The sequence below is a fragment of the Carex rostrata genome, chromosome 15, assembly GCF_964058835.1.
Source record: "Carex rostrata chromosome 15, lpCarRost1.2, whole genome shotgun sequence".
Lineage (NCBI taxonomy): Eukaryota > Viridiplantae > Streptophyta > Magnoliopsida > Poales > Cyperaceae > Carex > Carex rostrata.
The window spans coordinates 9,422,255-9,448,007 of record NC_135932.1 but is presented as its reverse complement, the minus strand read 5'-3'; the positions used below and the strand labels follow the sequence as shown (position 1 = coordinate 9,448,007).

Here is a 25,753-nt window from a genome sequence, read left to right as displayed (position 1 = left end):
TATATAAACTTTGAAAATTAATGAAATAAATTGATCTCCATATTTAACATATATACATCTGCTCCTGATTATATACTCTTTTGCTGTTGACTTAGAAATTTTTATTAATTTCATTTAAAAAAATTTTAAAAAATATTGGTCCAAAGACACCTAGAGAAAGGAGTGAATATGGACATTTTTAAATTTCAAACTAAGTTACTTTTAACTAACATGCTTATATGTTATTCTTGGAGAAAATAAGAATAAGTGAATAACTTTAAACTAAACAAGTGTATGAAAAGTAAATAGTAGAATTTAGAGACACTTGACACGAGAGCTGTTTACGGAGTTCAGCACTAACGCCTACGTCTCCGGGGCTTACAACCTTCGAGATGTCGCGTCTTTCTTCACCAAATGAGAAAGAAAGTACAAGGTGAAACCGGTGAGCATTTACAAAAGCTTCTGGGAAATCACACGGCCTGAGCACGGAAATGGCTTACAAGCACTAAAGTCTCAAGGTCGAACAAGGTGAGCACCAAAGACTCTAGGGTTTGTAGGAAGTAAATTGATCATACAAGATCACTCTAAATCTTATAAAGAGATGTTATTAATGCATGTCTAATAAAAAATGTTTAAAAAAAATATTGTGATGAGATAGTTTTGTTGATTTGTCATCTCATGCGAGTTTTACTAAAAATATTCGATCTGTGAATTATTATCAAATCAATATTATTTTTAACTCAATATTATTTTTAACTGTCTCAATATGTCAAAATTATTAGAATAATATAACAAAGAACAAGAACACAATCACTCCCATGAATCTCCCTTCCATCCCTCTGTTTATTTCAATCAAATATATTTTGTTTTCTTACATGCTTTTTTCAGAGAGACCAAGAGCCGAAATATATGCTAGCCCCTGCGCCTCTAGCTGGATACAAATCTCTTCCTTCATTTTTTTCATACTTTCTATTCTAAAAATATATCTTTCCATACAAACAACTAAGAAACAAATCAACTAACAAAGAAGGAAAATATAATTTAATTATTGCTTGATTTCCTTCTTCATTTTCTTTTGGATCAAATGTGAACCTTGTTGTACGTATTAGCTTGTAACTTCAACACCCTCCTTCAAGCTCATATGTAGATATCTGTCATACCGAGTTTAGATAAAGATTCATCGAATGCCCTGCTTGATATCGCCTTTGTGAGCATATCTGCCAACTGTTCGTGTGATCTCACAAATGGCATTGAAATAATCTTCGAGTCCAATTTCTCTTTGATGAAATGCCTATCCACTTCAATATGCTTTGTTTTGTCATGCTGCACTGGATTATGAGATATATCTATAGCAGCTTTATTATCACAAAAAGTTTCATTTCAGCACAAGGTTCAAAGCCTAATTTTGTTAGTAGTTTTCTCAACCACAACAGTTCACAAATACCTTTCACCATTCCTCGAAATTCAGCCTCAGCACTGGAGAGTGTCACTACATTTTGTTTTTTACTCTTCCAGGTTACCAAGTTTCCACCTACAAAGGTGAAATATCCAGCGGTAGATCTTCTATCAACCACACATCCAGCCCAGTCAGCATCATAGTAACCGGTTATATTCATGTGTTGGTTTTTTCGAAAAGATATTCCTCTTCCAGGTGCACCCTTCAGAAACCTCAGGATTCTTACTACTGCCTCCATGTGCTCTCTGCTTGGAGAATGCATAAATCGACTAACAACACTCACTGCATAAGCTATGTCAGGTCTAGTATGAGACAAGTAAATTAATTTTTCAACCAATTTCTGATACCTGTCCTTATTTTCGGATTTTCCATGTGGGTTTATGTCCAGTTTCAAATTTTGAACCATGGGTGTAGCGGCTGGTTTACAATCTATCATCCCAACTTCAGTTAGAAGATCAAGTATGTATTTTCTTTGAGAGAGAAATATACCTTCTTTGTTGCGTGATACTTCTATTCCAAGAAAATATTTCAAACCACCCAAATTTTTCATTTCAAATTCTTTTAACAATCTAGCTTCTAATTCTTTTATCTCTATATGATCATCTCCTGTAATAATCATATCATCAACATATATTATTAACACAGATATCTTACCTCGACATTTCTTAAAGAACATCGTGTGGTCAGATTCACTATGGGTGTACTCATAACCTTTTATTGCCTGACAAAATTGACCGAACCATGCTCTTGGTGATTGTTTCAACCCATAGAGTGCTCTCTCCAACTTACATACTTTCGTAGTTGTTTCCGGGTACCAATAACCAGGTGGGATATCCATGTAAATCTCCTCCTTCAGATCACCATGCAAAAATGCATTTTTAACATCAAATTGATGTAGTGGCCAATCTAGATTTGCTGCAAGAGATAAAAGAACTCTGACAGAATTTAGTTTTGCAACGGGTGAGAATGTTTCCTGAAAATCAACACCATACGTTTGTGTATATCCTTTTGCAACTAATCTTGCTTTGTATCTCTCAATTTTTCTCTCTGCATTGTATTTTATAGTATATACCCATTTGCACCCGACTGTTTTCTTCCCTTCTGGTAATGTTACTAATTTCCAAGTACCATTCTTCTCTAATGCATCCATTTCTTTTTCATTGCTTTTACCCAATTATGGTCTTTTAACGCTTCTTCTATTTTTTCTGGTACATTTACCGAAGATATTTGGTTCACAAAGGTTTTCAGAGGTTCTGACAATTTTTCAGTGGTTGTATAATCAGCAATGGGATATCTTACTTCCTCACTTGTTCCATCTTCCGGAACGTACTGTTTTGGTGGTTTTCCTCGGTTATTTCTTGATGGTAATTTATAGAGAGTGTTAGGAGCACTTACCTCTGGAATATTCAGAAATTCGGTTCAGTTTGGATGACCCGTATTAGGTCAGGTTGGATTACCCGAATTGGATATGTTTAGATAACTCGAGTTGGGTCATGAATCTGATTTGGTTGATTTCCAAATTCGGCAATATTTTGATTTGGTTGATTTTCATGAGGATTAGGGTGCATATTTATTGCTTGATTTTCATATTCAGATTCGGCAGTAAGTGGATTTTCGGCAGAAGGTATATTTGAGGTAGGACAGCTTAAGAAATATAAATTAGAGAAATCCAATTCTACCCGATTCTCCTTCTGAATTGGACTTTCGGTTTGTTTAAAAAAATATTCACCTTCTAAAAATGTGACATCCATAGTTGTAAAGAATTTTCTTGTGTTTGGATTATAACATTTATATCCTTTTTGATGTGTACTGAATAAAAAAAAACGCATTTTTGTGCATAAGGTTCTAATTTGGACCGAAAATTCTTTTGAACATGCACATATGAAATGCATCCGAAAATTTTAGGAGGTAAATTTAAAATAGATGGAATTCTAATATGAGATGATAACATTCGAAGAGGTGTTTTGTAATCATGCACTCGGGTTGGTGTACGATTAATCACATAAATTGCAAACGATACAACATTATCCCAAAAAATCGGGGGCATATTACTCTCAAACAATATTGACCGAGCGGTTTCAAGAATATGCCTATTTTTCCTCTATGCTATTCCATTTTGTTGAGGGGTTCCCACACATGAGGTCTCATGTATAATCCCTTTATCTTTAAAGAAATTATGCAAATTTTTATTTACATATTATGTCCCATTATCACTTCTGACAACTTTTATCTCTTTTTCAAACTAAGTTTTTATCATGTTAAAAAAATCTTGAAATACTTTCTTTACTTCATCCTTAGTTTTAAGTAAATAAAGCCATGTTATCCGTGTACAGTCATCGGTAAAAAGAATAAACATGAGAGCTACACAATTTCGTTCTTCTATTAACTGTCCAATAGAAATCAATTTTGTAGATAAAGATGGCACTAGCAAGGTGTTTTTAAGAGTAAGAGTTTTAGAAATCTGTACATCTCCTGCCCCCGTTTACCGTATACGCGATTCCATTCGCATTAAAAATACCATCCTTTTTGGTTTTCTTTCTTACCATAAAGTCTTTTTCAGAATATGTCATGTGGTCGGAAGCTCCTGAGTCAATGACCCATTCTCTGTTACCCGAGTTGCTGGAACTACCTGCAGCATGAAGGGCAATAGATCCAGACCCATTGCTGGTTTTGGCCTAAACTACACCATGAATCCCTTGCTGAAAACCTGTTTCTAGTTGAGCCGAATTCACACCAGCGAGTTGAATGGCCATAATTTGGGTTTGTTGTAGTGCAACAAATTGTGTTAATTTTTCCAACAATGATGCTGTGTTCTTATCTCGTGAGGAGTAAGAACTAGCTCTGATACCATGTCAAAAGGGAGAGATTATTGGTGAGGTTTTGGAATGTTGAGGTTTTCGGATCAATCACTACTCTGATACCATGTCAAAATTATTATAATAATATAACAAAGAACAAGAACACAATCACTCCCATGAATCGCCCTTCCCTCCCTTTGTTTATTTCAATCAAATTATTATATTGTTCACAATCTATCAATATACATTTATTTATCTAACTCTAAAGTATCTATCTAAAGAAAAAATAGTTTTCTATCAATATGCAATTTTCTTAAATATTAACAGAATATTATCTATCAATAGAGTAGAACCAGGGTGTTCGCTCATTGAATCGGTTTTAAATGATGAATTTGAATCATTGAAACTCATCTATTTTATGAGTGATGTGTAAATGTGAAAATTTTAAATATTCAAATTAATTTAGTATAAAATCAAGAAGTTAAAATTAGAAGGTTAATAATTTAGTTTTAATATTTATTTTTTTAGTATTTTTTAACTAATTGACTCTATGCAAAACTAATTTTAAAATTAATTTTTTTTTTACGTATAGACACATCTGAATAAACAGATTTCAAACATTTAGATTCATCATCTGAAGCTAGATAGATTTTAGAGAGTTAACAAAAAAAAATGATGAACTTAAGAACATCAGTAGTTTTACTTCTATCAATATGCAATTTTCTTTACAGTGCCCAAGGGCTACAATACGGGAAATAAATCTGCTGTGATTCTAAAGGGATCGCAGGACTCTGTTATTCCAAATTCATTCATTTATCTGTCTGGAGATTCGTGCATAAAAAGTGTTGTTGAGATTTGTGCATTCCAAAAAGTGAAAGGCTGGATTTGGAATCACAGGGTCCTGCGATCCCTTTAGAATCACAGCAGATTTATTTCCTGCAATACGGCGGGGGCGCCGTCTTCTGTGTACACCGCAAACCGCAAGGCAGTTGGGTTTCGATTTCTTACAAAATCGGGACTCGGCAAACACCGCACGCCGAGCGCGGCAGGACTTCTCCGCCTCGTCGCTCGCTGCGACGGTGCGCCAAACTGATATATGATCGCAATATTTCTCCTCGCCCTTTCTTTCTGGCAAACACTTCTTCTTTCCCACTTCCAATGCCATCTTCTCTCCTCTTCCTAATCTCACTCTTTCTCCTCTTCCCCTTTCTTCTTCCCGTCTCCTCCGAGCCCCCCAACTGCCTCGCGGTGTACAGAGAAGGCGGCGCCCCCGCCGTGTTCCAGTCCCCCAAGTGCCCCCGCTGGATCCTCCCCTCCTCCGCCCGTTTCCGGCAATCGACACCGGGATGCCACATGGCGGTTAACCAGGGAAGGAGGCGTTATCTAGAGGACCGTGTTGTCTGTGAACTCAGCCTCCGTATTCCGTTTCTCAGCTTGGGTCAGGATAGAGGTGCGAGCTATTCATGCTTCTAAACTGTTTTTTATGCTTAACAGTACTTTTTGGATGAAATGATTGTAAGTTATTTCTAATTGATTGAATAATAAATGATCTGAATTTCACTGCTAGTAGGGCACCAATCAGTGTTTCAAACTTATACGTGCATCAATACATTATCGCCATAATTGTTGCTCTTAAGAAACTGTGTGGTACCTGTTTTGTACCAGTTCTACACATCTGTACTGTATGATGTGCAATGATATATTAATCTAGGCTTATTCTTTCTATGTACTGTATGTTGGAAATAATCCCCCCTAAAGACATTAATTTCTCTTGGATTTGAATGCCTTCCTTCTTTGAAATCGAAAGTACTTCCCATATTTGTAAAATCTTTTCCAAAAGAATGCAAAGCTGAAACTATCATTTTAAATGATGTCATCTAGATAATTTAGTGTCATCTCATGCCATAATTCAATTGGCAGGAAAAATGATAATCAAGGAGGTTGATGTTGGAATAATAGCAATATTTGACGGGCATAATGGAGCTGAGGCGAGTGAAATGGCATCTAAGCTATTAATGGAATATTTTTTATTGCATGTATATTTTCAACTGGATGGCCTATATTCTGTCACACTTGAAAAATTGAATGGAAGGTTGACATTTAAAGATGCGGAGCTTCTCAATCAGTTGCAGCCCTATGGATGTATAGACAAAGAAAGGTGCATATTTCATTCTGCTCATAGTACAAAGTATCTATGATAAATGTTTTGTATCTGTAGCATTTGTTCTCTAGCTTTGTTTTGGTGCTTTTAGAAAAAGAAAAGCGAGAAATAATCATAACCAAATAGAAAAGCTGCTATATGAAAAATAAAAAGACATGCAGAAAAATGAATTCAATGTCAGGTTCCATTGCAAATTTCACAAGACAGAAGAAAATAAGAGGATCCATATGATTGCATGCATCCTTAAACGTTTATAAATGACAGTCCTCCATCTTTTTTTTTTGAAGTATTGATAACGAATTGCAGGTTGGATGGACTTTTGTTAACGAATGTTTTTGAGGATTCATTTCACATGGAGATTCTAAAGGAATCTTTGGTGAAAGCAATTCATGATATTGACTCAACTTTCTCCAAGGTAAGTGCTTGTTGTGGTTCTTAAAATAATTTAGAGCCTTCTTTGTATGCTATCCAAATTTATAAATATGCCATTGTTTTTAATTTGTGCAGGAGGCTCTGTTGAATGGTATTAAGTCTGGTTCCACGGCTGCTGTAGTCCTTGTAGCTGATGGTCAGTATCTAGCTGCCAATGTAGGTGACTCGAAGGCATTTATGTGCTCAGAAGGTTATGATAAAGGTCTCACTTTATTGACTTTACGGCTTTACGCACTACTTAAGAAAAAAACATTTGTTAAATGGAATAGAGGGCTTAATTCCATAGAAACTTTTACACTGTCAACCCTTGTTTCGTTGGTTCTCAAGATCAAGTTGCGAGTAAAACTTCAAACGAAGAAGTAGATTCTCCTCTCTCTCTCTGTATCTATCTATCTATCTATCTGTAATATAAAGCTAGTTCCAGGGGAACCATAATTTCGTGCTTATTCCCAAAATCAAAGCTGGTTTCTGGTGTACACATGTGAACAAGGGTGATTTTATCCTTTCTCCTGCCAAAACTCCTAATACAATATCTCAGGAATTAGAAACTATTATCATTTTTTTCTTTTCTCCACTAGAGATTTTTCATGACTTATATCTGCCATCTTATCTTGTTCTCATACGGAATCAGTTATCTGCAAGTTGATTAGTATTTATTTTTATTTTTTGTGGAGTTTTCTCCAATGAGGCAATGTTTATGTTTAATATGGAAAAGAAATCTCATTTAATCATTATCTATACAGCTGAAGGACGGCTGGCATTGGATAGGAGAAACAGAATTAAGAGACGACAGTTTCGAACTTCAAATAGTGAGATTGCATCCAATGGCGGTGAGATAGAATCAAGATGTCATGTCAAAGAGTTGACCTTTGACCACCATCCTGACAGAGAGGACGAAAGAAGACGGGTTGAGGCTGCCGGTGGGAATGTCACTGAGTGGGCTGGTGTGGTCCGGATCAATGACCAGCTGGCGGTCTCCAGAGCTATTGGTGATGTGTATCATAAGCAGTTAGACTTCTTAATTAACTTTATTTAATTTGCTTTTTTTTTTTTTTGCAATTATATCAATCTTTCTCAGTACTGCAACATTTCAATATTTTCAATTGACATTCACTATTTTATAGTTTTTGCAAAACTCCTGATAAAGGAATTAGTTAGTTGTCCTAGCATTTTGATTTTCTTAGCCAAATCTAATTGATGACTATTGGAACCCTACATCTAAAATTAGTTCAATATAAATTTAGTTCCCAACTTGTACTCAGTGGAATAAAGAACATAAAATTTAGTAGTGTCAAGACAAAAGTTGTTAATATTTAATGGGAATTAGCTAGACTATTACCTGTTCGAATGATCAAGAGCTAGATGCAAATATCTTAAATCATGTTATTCAGCGACTTGGAGTTAACTCCTCAACGGTAGCTGTGAACCAAGAATTATTTGACACTATTTGCTAATGTGACGAAGTATTTGGTGTTGTATATGAACCTTATATTATCCTGTGATCATTTCACGGTAACATTTTAAAATTTTTCATCATCAACCCAAATAGAGCAATATGCTATGTTGCATTTATTTCATATAAAAAACATTTTGTACAGAATATATAATGTTAATAAACACCCTCGACTGTTAAGGTGCTCTTTGTACCAGCACCTGCAGTACTGTACTGAAGTATTTTTAATGGAGGACCCACACTCAGATTCTGCGGTCATTTTCTTTGCTATTTCTAATTTTATTGGGAAACATCTGCCAGCTGTACTACATACTGTGTGGTCCAGCTGAACATCAAGTGAATTTAACATTTCAGCCTTCTTAGCACATTTGTATTTTTCTACTTGGGGCTTTATAAGTGAATCTTTAATTGCTTGTGATAATTTGTATTGTTTTTCTAGGTATGGTGTGATATCAACACCTGAGGTGGCAGGTTGGCGATCTATTTCAAGAAATGATACTTTTTTGGTAGCTACCTCTGATGGAGTCGTTGAAAAATTGACAACACAAGATGCATGTGATATATTATTTCAAGAGAAAGTTAGACTGGATATGATACAAGAGGGCATTTCATCGACCAATCTGGCTGAGTTGCTATTGACTCATGCCCTTGAGAGAGGTACCATGGACAATGTTGCGGCTGTGGTTGTGCCTCTGTTGCCGGTCAGTGGATACAGGTATCGTGTTGAAGAAGTAATTGACAATCCAGCTATTAAATTACAGGCAACTCAGGGAAATGATGCCAACTATGGAAGTATATTTGAAAAGGATTACTATGACCTTATGACTGCTAGGTTTCACCGTTCATTGGTATGATGCTAAATCTCATATGTAGTAAATTGGCTCAATGAACTAATTACTGTCATATTTCTACAAAATTTGTGTTGGAGTTGAAGCAAAGATTCTGGTATTTGCAGATTGAAGCAAAAAATAAAGGGTTGGGTTGCTTCTACTTATCTGAGAGTCTTGATGAGTACTCTGACTACATATTTCGTGACCCAGAGGATTATAACAGTGTTGTCATTCATGACTCATTTCTCAGATCTGAGTCTGCTTTTGTCAACAATAGTAGGTGTTTCTTTGCTTTTTCTCTGTTTGTAGGTTTAAAGTTCTGAGTAGGCTTGAATTTAAAATTGCTAATCTTATGTTTTTGGGGTATTTGAGCTGAATCCAACCTCTCCCACAATTAAGATGAAAGAGAAAGAAAGAGACAAAGAATGGAATTTTTGGGGACTACCCCAAAAAATTAGATGTAGTACATAAAAATTATTAAAAATATTACACAAAGTTTTTACTATTGATTTTGTGAGGTATTACTGGTGAGATGTTACAGTCTGGTTTGATATTTAATTGCTATGTTATGGCTCATACTTCCAGAGCCCAAAGGCTGAGTGACTCAACCAAACTTATCTAAACCCAAACCTCACCAGGCAGAAATGTATGGAAACCCAGATTTATTTTTCCTGCAACCACGAGAAATGCCTCAACAGCCTGAAAAATAAACTTATGTCAACCTGAAACCAGAGATGACCTGATCCAAATTGTTTAGCTGACATGAGGCAACCTGTCCTTAAATCAATCAAAACTCTGAACTGTCCTGCCTGGACCCCTCGGTTCTGATACTCTGGCATCGATGTATAATTTTCTTTTTTGTTTTGATGGCTGAGATCAGATCCCCTAGAGGTATACAAGGATAATGACTTTTGCTGGTTCTTTTACCTTCAAGATGAAACAAAAGACCACTGCAGGAATCCAGAGGCATTTAGAAAGTTCATTGGTCTTCTCGATTCTGTTCCAGACGCAGACACCAAATCCAATGCTTCATCAGAGTTTGATTATGATACACCTGACTTCAGGTATTCACGTTGTCAGTAAAAATTAAATGAACAAAAATTTCTAGCCTAAAATTGCTGGGATTGGTATACTGTACAACCAGCCTTGTGCTTTCTTTTGCTAGTGTATTATATTTTTTTTATGCTGTGTGTGGTTGTTTGCTTTCCTTGTTATAATATTTTTCAAAGTAATATTCTCCCTCATGTACCAATTTTTTTTCCTACCTAGTTCCACCAGAGAGAGAATTCATGATTGTGCATTATTGATATTGATACTACATGGTACTATTTTGAAGGTTCATGGATGGAACTGTATAAAAAGAGTAAACAACTGTTTTTGTTTAATTTAAGGTATAAATTGAAGAGAAAATTCGATCGTGGGTCCTATGGTGAAGTTTGGTTAGCCTTTCATTGGAGCTGCTCACAAGATATGGACGAGCTAAGTAACTCGTCCCAGCATTATTCGCACAGCTCAAACAATAATATATCTAGTGGAATTTGTTTTACCAATCTCACGGAAGGAGATTTATTCATACTAAAGCGCATAATGGTACGTTCTAATTGCTTTGATGAAAAAAATAACATCTTTGGATTCTGAGGTTAAGAGTGACGAAGAAGTTTGATTGGTTTTATATAGTTGCCAAACTTTTATATTTGAAAAGATTAGTTGGTCAGGCCAACCTAGCAACCTTGTGTCAGAAGTGGTCATCTAGATATAACCTATTATCTGGTTGGGATGGTCCAAACTCCAAAGTTATGGTGGCATTCCATCCTATTTCTCTCTGGATATAACCTAGCAAACTTTTTTTTTTTTTTACTTAGGCTGTATTGGACAGAAGGGGAGTTTCTTTGTTTTTGCTTCGGACAGTTGTTATTAACTGAACCATTTTTTGTATATTAAGTTAACGATTTCAACATAATCGGTGGTAAACCAAGGGCCACTATTTTTTTATAAAAAAAATACATTATGCATAGATACCTTGCAATTAATTGGGATTTTATATTTTTTTCAATTATTTTAATTGAATGACATAGATTAATAAGGACTTTAAACTTTTATATGACAAAACTTTCAAGTCTATAATGGGGATGGTTGGCACATGAGTACTGACCTGGATGACCTAACTAGCTGGGTGAAAAAAGATTCCAATAGCAAGGGCCCATTCAGTCCCATAATTTTGCAAAACCATATAAAATATACCTATGGCAAACCAAGATTTAAAAACCCTCAGAAACAAAAGAATAGGAAGAGTAAAAAAAGTGTTTTATCAAAGGAGAAGAAGATCATGTCGGGGCCCTCCTTTGTTTATTGTGCAAATGTCCTTTTTGGCTGAGAGAGAGAGCGGCAGTGCTGTAGAAGATAAAATAACACTTTCAAGGAAAATTGTATAACATTCTATGGTACCTTTCTAGCCGGCAATCGTCTACTGATTAAATTTAATTAAAGAAGTAAAACAAAAATTTATGTACATCAGTGTAAAAAAATACAACATACTAATCTGTCGTTATGCATTATTAATCATCCATTCTTCCTTGTCCCTGGCTATCTTTGCTTGGGCAATGGGAGGTGTAGTTAGCATGTGAAAAATTCTCTTGTTCATTTCCTTCCAGCGGTACCATGTTGTTTCTGTGATACTTATAATAGAGAAATGTGTATATCTATTGAAGCCAAGCCAAAGCCAGCGAAAATCCAATCGAACTGGTAAAAAAGAACCTCACTTTTCCTGCTTTTGCTTGGTTTTCTCTAGATTGCGACAGCAAACCATGATTTTGCAAGATGTGCATTGAGCAGCTCTGAGTTAATTAAAACTACGATCTTGGAAAACTATCAAAGCTTTTCTTAAAACACCAAAATCGAACAGGCTCTAAGCTGATTGATTTCTTAATCAACTAGGTGCTCTAAGCCAGGCTGGTGCAAAAAATATCAGCCCCTTTGGTGGTTAAGAGTCGTATTTTGGCTGAAAACTAATACCTTGCTAGATAAAGTAATACTTCCAAAAGCAATGGTTATTAAAAAATTTAGTTGTATTTTGGCTCTGCAACTAGCCTGTTGAATAGCTACTGCTGAATGTTTGCTCACTTCAAAGTGCTACCATGGATGTCAAAGATTACTTATCTTTGCATATTTTTAAAAGCCAATTCTAACTTTATATTTTAATCATTTCTGTGATTAGGTTGAGAGAGGAAATGCAGCTTATATCAGCGGAATCCGTGAGAAGTATTTTGGCGAGCTCTTCTCAAATGCCTCTAAATCTCTTGATTGCTTGTTAGTTGATGAGCAATATTCAGGATATAATAATATCTATAATCCATCCTACAATTTTGCGGTTAACTATAGTAAAAAAGTAAATGAAGGGGAAGAAGGTCTGAAACACATAGCTCGGTTTGTGGAATCATTTGTTTCAAAATCAAATGAAATCTGGCTTGTGTTTCAGAACGAGGGGATCTCTCTCTCGAAAATGGTGTATACAGCTGAGGAAATGAGGGATATCACAGGTGATGATAAAAGGGAAGAGAAGGCCAAGTATGTGAAGGTGGTACGGCCATCTAAGTGGTGGTATTGGCTGAGGACCACCAATGAAGGTCAGAAACAGATGCGAGATCTGTTATATCAGTTGGTATATATATATATATATATTATTGTTAATTTTTCTTTCTTCGTTTTCTTTTCAACCTTTTCAACTCACATTTTGTATTTGGTATTTCTGATTTCTTTTTCCACTTGAGTAGCTAATGGCTGTCAAGGCATGCCATGACCGGAACATCACTCATAGAGACATCAAACCAGGTAATCTACGAATTGTGCTGAGTACAATGTTGTATTTTTGTTGTCCTTTTTTTCTAAACTTGAAGATAAAATCTCATGACATACACTTTTTTGTTTCTCTGAAGAGAACATGATCATCTGTTTTGAAGATCTCAAGACTGGCAAGTGTTCCAGAGAAATACCAGATGAAGAAAAGAAAAAGAACTTGCATATGTACCTTTTTGACATACTTTACTTTTCTATTATTTTCTTCTTGTTTGCCTTTTGATTTAAAATAGCATATTTGACATTTTGAGTGTTCATATATTCAGCTTCTCATGCTCGTGAATATTGCTATTTTTTATTTTGTAAAAGTTGGGACTTCATTATAAGTTTATAACATTAGTTAAATTCGGATTTGCATAGAATATCACAAAATTGTTGTCACTGTAAAATTAACAGTGCTAAGTTTAATTTTACATTAGATTTGTTGGAAGTTCATGTGTTTTTGCTAAAGGGCAATGTTTTGTGACTTCTTTCTTTACCTGTTTAGGCGCCTCATTGATTTTGGAAGTGCCATAGATGATTTCACCATGAAGCATCTTTATGGTAATGGACCAACCAGGTATGATCATTTTCCTACATTTAGTATGATAAAAGAATATCAACATATTTCTGTAAGAGATCATTATTTTATTGTATGATTAAACAGATCTGAACAGACATTTGAGTACACACCTCCCGAAGCACTCCTCAACACTACCTGGTATCATGTGCCAAATGATGTGCGAATGAAGTATGTCATTTCATTCATTCATGCATAGACATATATCTTATTGTTTATTTGACTTCATGCTGCTCTTTGTTTTGTTTCAAAACAGCATCTTAACTTAATTTACTTATTATGGATGAACAGGTATGATTTGTGGAGCATAGGAGTTGTGATGTTAGAGCTGATAATGGGTTCACCTCATGTATTTGAATTAAGTGCCCGTACACAAGCTCTCTTAGATCAGCAGCTTGAAGGCTGGGGTGAGAGCACACGTGAATTGGCCTGCAAGTGAGGCTTTCTTTTAAGTAAATTACACAAATTATTCCTAGATATCACCATTTCCTGTTTTGCCCCCATTCCTGCCCCTAAACTTGCCAATTTGTGACATTGGGTATTCTTCTGCAATCTTCCACCGAGCTAGTTACATATATGGAGTGCGGGGCATATTTTTTCTCCTGAAAAATATCCACCGAATGACTGAATTTTGCACTATTGCTATACCTAATCTTTTTTCACATGCTTTTGACTAGAAAAATGGAGGCTGAGACCAAAATAATACAATAAAGAACCAAATTTTTGGGACTCGAGACTTTGAAACTCCAGGGACCAAGCATAAAATGTGTTACACATGGGATCATTTCTGTATTTCTTTTGCTCCAACCAGTGTAGCTGTAGATTAGCAAATTCTCACTATAGTGAGGTCCTAAATTCAAACCTAGAGAGGTTGAGTTCACTGGTGATCATCAAAGATACTGGGCTTCTGGCCTTCTTTTAGTCAAAGACCAAAATAAAAAATTTGAATTTCAACATGCGGCATTGATTTCATTTTTAATATGCTGTCCAAACTATAACATGATGTCCTGTTTAGGTTTTGTGTAATATGCTGTAAACCCTTGGCAGCCACCGCCAAATTTTCAAAAAAAGAGTGCTACTGCAAACATTATCGAACAAACAATGATTGACTCAGATTAGAATGTTCAAAATATCTGATCATGTAGGATATAGGTATGCCTTGCTATGTAATGAAGTTTCGTAAGATCCAATCTCATATAATAGAAAGTAGTTATAGGACCACTTGAGAAAAGCAAAAGGACATCATGTTAATTTGGACAACTTTGTTACTCTCCACCTCCTGGTTATGTCTGCCTTTTGTTAGAGATACCATGGATCACTTTAATATTTGGGGTTGAGTATCTAATCAATTGCCTCAGTGGCTTTATCAGGTAGTAAATAAGCTTAGAGAAAAACCCAAAAGAAAAGAAAAGATAGGAAAATAGAAGAGAAAAGTTGCAGCTATATAGTTGTGGTGGTGCACACTGCTACTGTACCATTGTTGAACTTAGTGATCTGAAATCCTGGATAAGATCCCATAATTCACACTGCTTTGCTATCATCTAAATGGATGGTACTTTATTTAAAGGACATTTATTGTAACCTTTTGGTTTTAATTTGCATTGATAAGTTTAGATTAACTTACTTTATTTTATTATTCTTTTTATTTTATGGTAAAATACATTATTGAGTGCTGATAGATGGGATTTACTTTTGATGATGTTAGGCTGAGATCGTATATGGAATTATGTATTTTGATCCCTGGGCTTTCCTCACATCATCATCAGGGGAGCCACACATTTGAGCATGTGAGTGTAATCTTATCACTATTTTTTCTAAAACAATTTCATGGATGTTTTTTTTTTTTTTGCAATTTACGCCGACAAAGTGACTGTTTCTCAAAAAGGACCCCCTGTTTCTCATGTTTGCAATTTGTGGGCCCTAGGCACTAGCTATGGATTTTTAGTTATTTGCAAAGAAATTCGGGTCCATTAGTAAGAGTCTTGTGTAAAGCCTGTGAATCTTGTGATATTAATCAAATTTATTTATAATAATTGCATATAAACTAGGAAAAAAACCATGGTAAATGATGCATCAATTTATTAGGCAACTCACATTAATTAGTATGAAGTTATATCGAGCTTTTGAAGATGTTTCAAAACCAGTATATACTAGTTGCAAAAATGAAAAATCTTCAGAAGTGAGTCCTTTTAAAAAAGAAACAAAGATAATGAACCTTAGGTTCATAATCAATTTTTAATGCATTGTTTATGTTAAACATGCGGGTGGTGGGGACCTGGTAGCAAATATAATCACCTGTTGGGTTTCATTTGGAAGTACCGAGAAACTGCCCTTTATTGATAAGAATCCTAATAATCACCTGGTAGCATCAATTTCTTACCACTTATAGTGGGGTCTGGGTTACTTGTTTTCTAGTATCCGTGTTACTATAACTTGTAAATGGTAAGAATCCTGAACTGTTGCCAAGTCCTTACTAAAAATAAGGTTTTCAATTTTGATAAGGATGACGCTTCTCCTGCTTCTTGGAAATGCTCTGAAGAGTCATTTTCACAACAAGTAAAGATGAGAGATCCCCTTAAACTCGGGTCTGTATATAACTTTGTATCTTTCAATTTTTATGTGCCAATACTTTAATTTTACTTACTGTATTTTCCAAAGAAATCTTCATAACTGTTTGGTATACCAATTGTGATGACTTGTGAGCCACACTCAATGTAGTCACCACTCACCAGTGTTAAATTTATATATTTAAAAATTGAATTTAATATTCTAAGCATGTTACTGTAGTTATCACATATTTGCATAGTTTTTTGAATTTGGAAATACATATGTAGTAATGAAGATTTCTTTGGCAAATCAACCAAGCTTAATTTTCTCTCTGGGATGCTTGTCATAAAACCTATACCCTCCCTTGACAATTATTTTGATGATAATATTAAGATATCTGAAAATTACGCAGCTTTCCTAATATTTGGGCGTTAAGGTTGGCTCGTCAGCTGTTAGTTTGGCATCCTGTAAGCATTTATACATTTCCAGTTTTTTTTATATGGTTCTTATAACATTATTTCATAGTAGTTCCACATGCTAACTATTGCAATTTTCTTTTCAATGTAAATTTTTGTAGGAGGACCGTTTAACTGTAGATGAAGCATTAAATCACCCATACTTTAAGAGCTAAGGTAGACACCAAGATAAAGCAAATGCTAACAAATAGCTGTACATTTTAGGACTAATTGCTAGATCAATTGTTAGTTGCTAGTGTATAGTGCGTATTTGTTTATTCTTTTTTTTTTTCTTTTTTTTTTTTAAGCCCCAATTTGTAAGCATTTTAATACAACTTCATGGATTTTTCATATATTTTTTTTAATTAGTCATAGCAGCCAAAAGGCCCATTATGTATTTTGGGCTCGAAGCAAAGGTACATGAACTATGTTTCAGAAAAAATGAGGTTCTTCGGCCTCGCAAGTACTCTCAGTGGTAAGAAACAATGAATCAAGCCATATACATCACTAAATCAAAAGTTGCGCGTGAGAAAATTCTCAGGCCCTTGCAAATTTTTTTCTATTGAATTTAAACAAATTTGAAAATTACACAGGAAAAAAAATAGAGAGCTTTCACTACCGTCACTAACAACCAAAACGCGTGCATCAGTAGTTGCTATCTAGTGCATTAGTCCTATATTTTGTGAAAGTATATCTGTATTGACAGGCAACGTGTACTAGGAAATTTCCTGTAAGCTTAAGTAGTGTGAAGAGATAAAAATTCTGATCAATCTTTAGCATCTGTGACCCCACCTGGTGTTATCTGAAAAATGTAAACTCACTTTGTCAAGGAAAAACTGGCTTTTACCAGACCTTACAATACAAAATCAGGTCAGCATGGTACCCTACGTGTTATTATGTTAAGACATCAATTTTTTAGGTGCTTTTCTTTCCTTTTTCCACTTTTACATCAATTTAAGAAGTTAATGATTGAAAAAAGGATATAGCTTCGCCCTCAGCAAGGTTGGGAGCATCAATGATCTTGGCCACACGTTGCTCCCCTTTGCCTTTCCTTAGCATCATCCTAACCGTTGATGCATGAGCCAGCACATGCCCACCAGCTGGCTTCTTCGGGTCAGTTATGAACATACCTCCTCCAGGATCAGCAATAACTGCTCAAAAAAAAAAAAAAATCATCAAGGCAAGCCATTACATGGAACACACGTATTCATAAATTTCACTCTTTTTATTTCCATAAAGATGCAAGTAATGGTTTGTCTCATGAAATTTACCAACTTCTTTTAAATTTTCCACCCAGAAGGTACAGACAAGTCGAAACAGTAGAAATCTTTTCTAGAAGCTCTTCATTACTATGGCTTTGCTTTCTTTAGATGATTAAAATTTATAAATTTCAGAAGGGTGTATTCGAAATTTTAAATAGCAGTACTCAGATCCAGCTGTTACCTTGGTTTGTCATGTAAACCGCAACATTGAACTCCTCAGCAATCTTTGTGATGCGTGACAACATCTGAGCCAGCTTTTGCTGAAATATATAAAGAAAATACAGCCAATTAACCCAAAAGGTAACCTAATTACAGAATACTCTTTGCTGTTATGGAGAGCAAGAGCAAATGACATTATGATTACCTGACGCTCTGCCAGCTCTCCTCTACCAGTGAAATCTACACGGAACAATGCAATTATCGAATCCAAAATCTGCATTTGAAAATCAAACGAAAGCATCACTTGTTTTGCATAACTACTACCACAGCCAGTACTGCTGAAGAGAGAAGATGGCCAAAATTTAGATTCAGACTGTCCTGAAAAAGTATGGCTCTTATAATGTCTGGTATATAATGAAACTTAAATCCAAAATAAAAGGTAGAATACGCACCAATAGACGGAAAGGTTCTTCAGCCATCTTGGCAGCAAGGCCAAGAAGCAAGTTGTGTTGATGCTCATAGGTGTATGCTCTGGCATATATAATCTGTTTTTTTTTTTCAGAGGAAATTGAGAAGAACAAAAAGATTTTAAAAGAATATAAAGACATTAATCTTTAAAATTGTGATTAAAAAAATTCAGTCCTATATTGAAATAATTGACATAAAGACCCTAGTTCTCTATTACATCACGAGTTCCATATAACAAAGTCACTCTAATTTTCACTCCTTTTTCTTTTTCACTTTGATCTGCTATATGTAGTGTACCAATTTACCTCTCAATGAACTCCCAAAAGAAGAAATAGAATTAAGTAAGATCAAATCTGGTTCTGATGTACTTACATTGTCCAGCACTGCTCCAGCATCCATACCAAATCTCTCAGCAATTGGCACAATCCGGTCAGGTCGACTTAGTTACATCATTAAGGAATGCAACAAAACCAAGATTTGGAAAGATAAAATGTTGTATGTATACTGCAGTGCTATATCAAAACTCTTTTAAGAAGGATACAATGTTCCCTCAGTGTCAATGTAGGCCACCTTGCCATTGCCCCCATGCATGCTGGTTGGAAGCTAAATAAAAAAAAAATCTTGTCCTATTAATACATTGGCTTAATTTTGATGTTTGAATTTAAAAAGGGCTTGAAACAGACAAACCTGAGTGGAGACACATAGAGTGTGTGCCAGTTGAGTTTTCCCTGATCTGATATAAGTACAAAACAGAATGCATTCAATGGATATGAAGAAATGAGTATTAGATTTATATTAATGAAGGCTTTACAACTTTTCGAGCAACCAGATCAATAGTTGGAAGAAAGGGTTCTGACCTAAATTCACCATATGCCTCTGTTAGTGATGCCGTCTCAATTCCACCTTTCAAAGGCACAAGTTGGCATCATAATAGAAACAATACAAACATTTCAGTGTGTTGCAAATAGATAATACTAAAATTGAAAACAAAAACTTTGGTTTAAATGAAGAAATTTACCTCCGAGCAACTCATCCAAGGCTTGGCTTCCAGTTGTTATCTTAACAATTTGTTTTCTCTGCAGTAAATAAAAAAAAAAAACATTTAGTAAGGTGCATCACTAGATCAACTCATATAACATTGTGATAAGTAAAGGAGATGAATGAAAACATGAGAAAAAAAACACATTGGGCAGTGGAACAGATCAAGCTGACCTTCTGAAGTAGATCGCTTCCAGTGACATATCCCATACTCTTCCAAGAGCCATAACAAAAAAAGTTGATGAAAATTATCAAGCTAAAATTGAATCACACGAAATCTGTTGCTATTGTAAATTAAGGCAAATTAAGGTAAATAAGTTTATACCACGACTTTATCTGCTGCTTCGCAGATCTTATCAACTTTAGCTTCTGATAGACCCTTTATACCTGTCAAACTCTAAAAAAGAGAAGAAAAAAAATGGAAACTGAGTCAAAAGTCACTAAAACAAAATATATTGAACTCCAGTATATACCTTCTTTGTATGCATCATGAGGCCATTGCAAGTGTAGATCCCTGCATCCTGAAGCTTTTTAACGTCTCCAGCATTGATCCCTTGAGAGATCACTGTATAAATTAGAATTAAAGAGTAAAGACGTATCAGATGCAAGATTTGCAAATTGCATTGTCTATAATAAGCTTACAATAGAATGAAGACTTCTACGTACACTAGTCTCCAATAGCAGAAGGAAACTTATGGCAGCTTTTATATAAAAAGTGATAATCTAATTGAAATGATACGAGAAATTCTTAAAAAGATTCAAGTTATATGACCTAGAATCTTCACATGTGCAATTTATTCAAGTGAATAGTATATTAATAGTGCAAGATCTATTGTTGAGGTAAAATAAACAGGGTTAAACGAAGTATAATATAGAAGAACTTGATATCTGTAATGGAGATATGATCGTGTTATCATAAAGCAAAGTTAGCACAGTGAAAAATTCTGAAACCATAAGAAGAAAGTGAAATATGATAAAATTGATGATATGATTAAAAAAGTAGGTTCTATCAGTAAAATGCGATCTATGCTTTAGATCCAATGGCCTGGTAAGAAAAACAATAGGGAAGGCTAAAATTCCACAAATAACAAAGAATGTAGATTAATTAGGAAAACAAGAGACTCGATCTTACATTTATCAATAGATTCGAAGGAATCTTCCTCCTCCATATCATCTGGATCCACCAGCTGAAGCTGTCCCTGATCTTCATATCTGGACATAAGCAGGCAACAGAGCAAAGGTTACACTCAATTTCAAAGTTCAGAGACTCAATTTTCTCAATTGAGGGAAGTGAAGGAACTCACTGCGGTTTCACCATGACTACACGACTTCACAGATTCGTTTATAGAGTGGTAGAGACTAGAGACTAGAGAGCTCTTGATATAAGAGAGAGAAACCAGATTTGAATTTGAGATTGAGAGGGACGGAGAGGTTAATATATAGCACCGGACGCCAGGAGATAATTTAATCGGAATTAACAGCTTCCAGAGATCCGGATATCTTTAGTTGAGCTTGGTGTACGTACTTGTAACCTACTGACTAATGGGTCCCTGCGCAGACTACGTTGTGAAATCTGATATGGACAATTTTAAGTTTTTAATTTCTGCTTTCGCGGCTTCATTTGGCGCAGAGATGGACCTGACAACTGACAAATGACGATGAAACACAGACAACAGTTATCTGTCCACGCAACTCATTAACTGGAGAGGATAGTTTGAACGCTAATACCTCATTTACAAAAAAAAAAAAAAAATCCCATTTTTAATTCCTAATACTTGTCAACTCTAAATTATTCGGGGTGAATTATATTGTTATGCATGGACGGATTTAAGTATAAATAACGAGGATCAATGTTATTTACTTTTTATTTTCTAATGAAGTACATTTTGTGATACTTTGTTGTTATACAGATAATATAAAAAAATATTTAACTTTCGTAAAAGTATTTGTATCATTCCATTGTTAATTTTTATAATTGAAATTTCATGCTTTCGGTGTGATGACTATATTGCATCGACATTCGATATAAAACCAAGATATATTTTTCTTTTTTTTTTCTTATAAAAGAATGGAGGTAAATTAAACTAGTTACATAGTATCATAACTAATAAATAATAAGGATCAATTGAGCATGGGGTTCTGAATTTAAGCAACATGCCGGTGAAATACGATGTCCAAACAGATCAAAGTAGCTTTCTAAAAAGTTGCTAATTAAATACTTTTAGAAAAGCTAATTATTTAAAAAAAAAATCAAATTTATTTCTCGAATTAGATTTTAATATTTAGATGGCATAGCTACATATTACTTTGTTCGCACTCAAGGCTCCGAGAAGTGCAATTTTGGTGCATTTGACGTAACACTCGGAAATTACTCATAAGCAGTATTGTAAAAAACGGTTTTAACGGTGGCCAAACCGTTACGAAGATACTTAACGTAGTATCATGTTATAATAGTGGAACTAAGTTAAATTAAGTTTATTTGATAAGTTTAATGAGTTACATGAATTAGTTTTAATAAATTATGATATATATACATAAGTTTAATAAAAACGTTAAATTGTTCGCATAATTCTCATTGATTGACCTCATACCGATTAACCGTTTAGCGATACCCCGTCTGTCCGACCGCATATACAACACTCCTCATCAGTGCCATCGCAATGCTTTTGGGGGTAAAGATCTTAACAGACCAGTTTTGACTTTCATGGAGCGCACAAATCATATGCAGCGCTGCATCAAACCAAAACTGATCTGTTAAAATGTTTAACCCATGCTTTTGTTTTACGTTTACATCCCTGAAATCTATTTCATATCATGACTTCTCAGAATAGCACAATTTAATTTAAAGCAAGGAGATTAACATAAACAAAAACTAAATTTCACCTAATATTAACATCTGAATCATATCAATTCGATTTTTTTTTTCAATCTTCAAAATTCTGTCTTAATAAATAAATCGTGTTTAAGCAAACTGTCCCATTGAAGTTTAATGTAACAAAAAAAAATCATCATGGTAATGAATTGATACAGAAGTCTATCAATGATAATGATTACAATTCCAAAACAGAGAAATCATATTAAACATAATCAAACAATGAATTTTACAAAATACAGAAAAATTAAGATAGTTTGCTTGAGAGAAGCTTAATTAGCTATATGACATCATTTTGACGAACTCGGCATAGTCGACTTGGCCATCGCCATTCACATCGGCTTCCTTTATCATCTCATCCACGTCTTCATCTGTTATGTTCTCTCCCAAATTCATCAAGACACTCCTCAACTATAAAAGGATGCAATCAGAGGCAAATACAGGTTAAGTGAATGGGGTTAATTGACCCCCATTCATTTTCAACATTTTTGTAATTATACATGGCTTTCTACGTAGTTCAGAGTAAAATATTATTGGTATTGTAAAATTGACCCCCATACATAGCATGAAAATTCTATATGATTGGAACCCCATTCAAGTTTGACCCTCATAGCTTGAAAGTCTGGCTCCGTCCCTGGATGCAACACATGTATATCAATTGTTGGATGATTAAATTAAATGTACATATGAGAAGTGAGAATAATCAAACCACCTAAATGGTACCCCCTTTTATTATCCAATCTACTCTTTCCTCATTTTAATGAAGAAAATTCTAATTTGATTTTGACCATCCTAATGATGATATTAGAAAACTAAATATAATGGGTTAAAAAAAATGTATAACAAACTTTAAATAAAATGAGAGAAGCAAGTGTTTTCTCTGTTTAGTTAATCTTGATTCTTAACAAATAACAACCGTATGATCAAATCAATAATGAATTAATGATCATCTGTATTCTGGTATACGAAGACTCGCCTAAGAATAACAGTATGATGAAAACAAAAACTAAAGGCATGATTCCAATATATGTATTTGAACCTTCATTGGGTTAAACTTGTCTCTCTTTTCTTTTCTTTTTTCTCCTTTTGACATTTACAAGATGAAAAAGTGTTATAGTAAGCTGTCAACAATCAAAATAAGACGCTGTATTTCTGATTTTCAAAATATCAATGTTAGAATATTATGATAAATTAATTTTGTCAATTGCCATTCATGAAAGATTGTGCAAAATTACAAAATTTATTTACCTCACTAGAAGAAATGAAGCCATCGTTATCCTTGTCGAACACCCTGAATGCTTCTCTCAGCTCATCGTCTGAGTCAGTTTCCTGCAAACACAAAAGTACTAAAACATTACTTTTTTTGTTATAGAAAACCCCTTTATATATTTGGAATTCCTGACAAAACCTCTAAATTATTTAAAAATTTGAATGTTGTCTTGTAATTTGGGTTTTCTCTATTGATTGATTTGAGATACCCAACCCAATGCAATATATACTGGTAAATCTATATACTGATAATTTTGTAAGTATGAACCTTGAGTTTCCTTTCCATGAGAGCTAGGAACTCGTTGAACTCAACGGTCCCGTTTCCATCTGCATCGACCTCTCTTATCATTTCTTGCACATCTTCTTCGGTTGGATTCTGTCCAAGTTGTTTTATTACCGTCCTGAGTTCGTGCATTGTGATGCATCCTACAAATAATTTGTTGTTTTATCACTTCACAATTATCTATACATTTATTTTTGTTGTTTTCAATTTAATTTGCTTTTACTTACCTCATCTACAATATAATATGACAAACTTCTTACATATTAGTAATTTTAAAGGTTGTACAATCTAAACTGAGCATCATAATTAAAATCATCGACTTGAAAGATAAAAAGGCTTGTTTGCAATTCTGTAATTTGTTGTTAGTCCTTAACGACGCCTGAATAAAACAAGAGAAACTGGGTAAATATGTGGAATCAAAAATTTAATTTAATTCATATATAGAGATGGTATTCAAGTCAATGATTCATTAAAGAGTTTAAAAGAACAACATAATTAAAATCAGAACGACTAAGTAGGTTAGGTTAAAAGAACAACATGGATTACTTTATTTTAACCGTGATTCAATTCTAATATTATTTTTTTCGAAAAAATACATTTTAAAACAGCCAAACGCGTCCTGGTTTTCCGGGTCGGTCAATGGAATTGTATCCAAGACTTGGACAGAGTCAATACTGGTCCATATTCATTGTGCCTATCACTTATCAACTAAAAAGTATTATTTTCCAAAGGAAATAAGCGCTGGGACCCATAATTTAGTTCTTATTGGCAAATTGCCAATAAAGGAGAGAAGGAACCCCCCCACCACCCATCTCACACTTATACATCAGTTTTATTCTAATATTTATTATAAGAACTTGTAATTATTTTAGACTACTTCATCTCATAAAACTTGTACCTTCGAATATTATTTATGTTAGATGTATATTTGTTTTATTTAACAAGTTTTGTGGAGCTTTATAAAGATGGGTTAAGTTTGATGGAAAGTGGCAAGAGGAGTTATATATCTCTGGTTCATGGGTTTGTCATTTGTTATCTAAAATTATAAATTCTTATATTGCAGCATACACACAGGGAAAGAAAACACAGTTCCAGCAAGTATTTGCAAAATAACCTTCTATTTTCATTATATTGCATGTTTTGTTTCTTTTATTTTGTTTTGTATATCATTTTTCTCTTTTATTCCTAAACCTTATCACTATTGGCAACCTTAATTCACTCTATTTCTCCAAGCACAATATCTTCTATGTATGCTGTTTTTTGAGGTATTTTTTTTTGTAAAAATATGAAAAGAAATGAACTTATAATTAGAGAAGCAAAACAACATACCATCATTATCCTTGTCAAAGAGCGAGAAAGCCTCCTTGTATTCAGCGATCTGTTCTTGTGTTAGCGTTTCCATTTAAAATTTTATTTTGCGAAAGAAAGATTTAGAGGAAATGGGGAAAGATTTGTTATGAGCCTTTGTGAAGTAGGAGGGAATCAGAGAATGGAAGGTAAAGACCAACCAAGACGGCTGGACTTTATAGACCAAGTACAATTGTACAACAGACTTTTGTATATTTTGTATATTTTATTATTTTACAATTTTATCCCTATAAATTTTGAAATAGTGTTTCATAGTAAGGGCTGGCAAAAAAATTGGAAAACCTCGTAATTAGATTGCCCGATTCTAGCTCGTTATTAACGAGTTTGAGCTTGATCTAGCTCGGCTCGTGCTGGCTCAGCTCATTGCAAGAAGTAGATCAAGTTTTTTTTTTATGTATTCAAAATTTTAATTTTGTCAAATTTGAGTCATTTGCTAATCTTCACGATATATTCACATAAAATAGAATTTAGCCTGTCCGGTAATAATCTGACTTCAAACAGATATCGAGTGA

At 34.4% G+C, this 25,753-nt stretch overlaps 3 protein-coding genes across 7 annotated transcripts; 1 reads left to right on the top strand and 2 right to left on the bottom strand.

The window, feature by feature from the left end:
* The first annotated feature begins 5,218 nt into the window (after nucleotides 1-5,218).
* On the top strand, nucleotides 5,219-16,890 carry LOC144566879 (kinase superfamily protein). 5 transcript variants are annotated; one of them, XM_078316920.1, is made up of 19 exons: nucleotides 5,220-5,683; nucleotides 6,154-6,391; nucleotides 6,701-6,809; nucleotides 6,902-7,016; nucleotides 7,570-7,834; nucleotides 8,719-9,127; nucleotides 9,235-9,385; nucleotides 9,990-10,173; nucleotides 10,501-10,699; nucleotides 12,324-12,767; nucleotides 12,880-12,937; nucleotides 13,042-13,129; nucleotides 13,449-13,520; nucleotides 13,608-13,691; nucleotides 13,812-13,955; nucleotides 15,226-15,307; nucleotides 16,005-16,105; nucleotides 16,480-16,534; nucleotides 16,645-16,890. In XM_078316920.1, exons 1-19 carry the CDS (start codon nucleotides 5,392-5,394, stop codon nucleotides 16,696-16,698), a joined length of 3,144 nt encoding a protein of 1,047 aa, XP_078173046.1. In that variant the 5' UTR covers nucleotides 5,220-5,391; the 3' UTR covers nucleotides 16,699-16,890. The 5 variants fall into 5 exon arrangements, 4 of the variants coding, with proteins under 4 accessions (XP_078173046.1, XP_078173045.1, XP_078173048.1 ...); XM_078316919.1 differs by having other exon boundaries at nucleotides 6,902-7,028; XM_078316922.1 differs by having other exon boundaries at nucleotides 5,222-5,683; nucleotides 16,023-16,105.
* Nucleotides 16,891-17,062: 172 nt separating this feature from the next.
* On the bottom strand, nucleotides 17,063-20,799 carry DMC1 (DNA repair (Rad51) family protein). The gene is made up of 15 exons (XM_078316356.1): nucleotides 20,754-20,799; nucleotides 20,582-20,661; nucleotides 19,923-20,014; nucleotides 19,775-19,846; nucleotides 19,624-19,662; nucleotides 19,430-19,487; nucleotides 19,269-19,314; nucleotides 19,099-19,144; nucleotides 18,953-19,014; nucleotides 18,784-18,850; nucleotides 18,396-18,488; nucleotides 18,149-18,217; nucleotides 17,966-18,044; nucleotides 17,507-17,673; nucleotides 17,063-17,333 (listed from the first exon to the last, which is right to left on the bottom strand). The coding sequence occupies exons 1-15, from the start codon at nucleotides 20,765-20,767 to the stop codon at nucleotides 17,289-17,291; spliced, it is 1,029 nt and encodes a 342-aa protein (XP_078172482.1). The 5' UTR covers nucleotides 20,768-20,799; the 3' UTR covers nucleotides 17,063-17,288.
* A 1,611-nt stretch (nucleotides 20,800-22,410) lies between these two features.
* LOC144566882 (calmodulin-like) lies at nucleotides 22,411-25,371 on the bottom strand. The gene is made up of 4 exons (XM_078316924.1): nucleotides 25,203-25,371; nucleotides 23,859-24,016; nucleotides 23,570-23,650; nucleotides 22,411-22,732 (listed from the first exon to the last, which is right to left on the bottom strand). The coding sequence occupies exons 1-4, from the start codon at nucleotides 25,273-25,275 to the stop codon at nucleotides 22,598-22,600; spliced, it is 447 nt and encodes a 148-aa protein (XP_078173050.1). The 5' UTR covers nucleotides 25,276-25,371; the 3' UTR covers nucleotides 22,411-22,597.
* Between the last annotated feature and the right edge of the window lie 382 nt (nucleotides 25,372-25,753).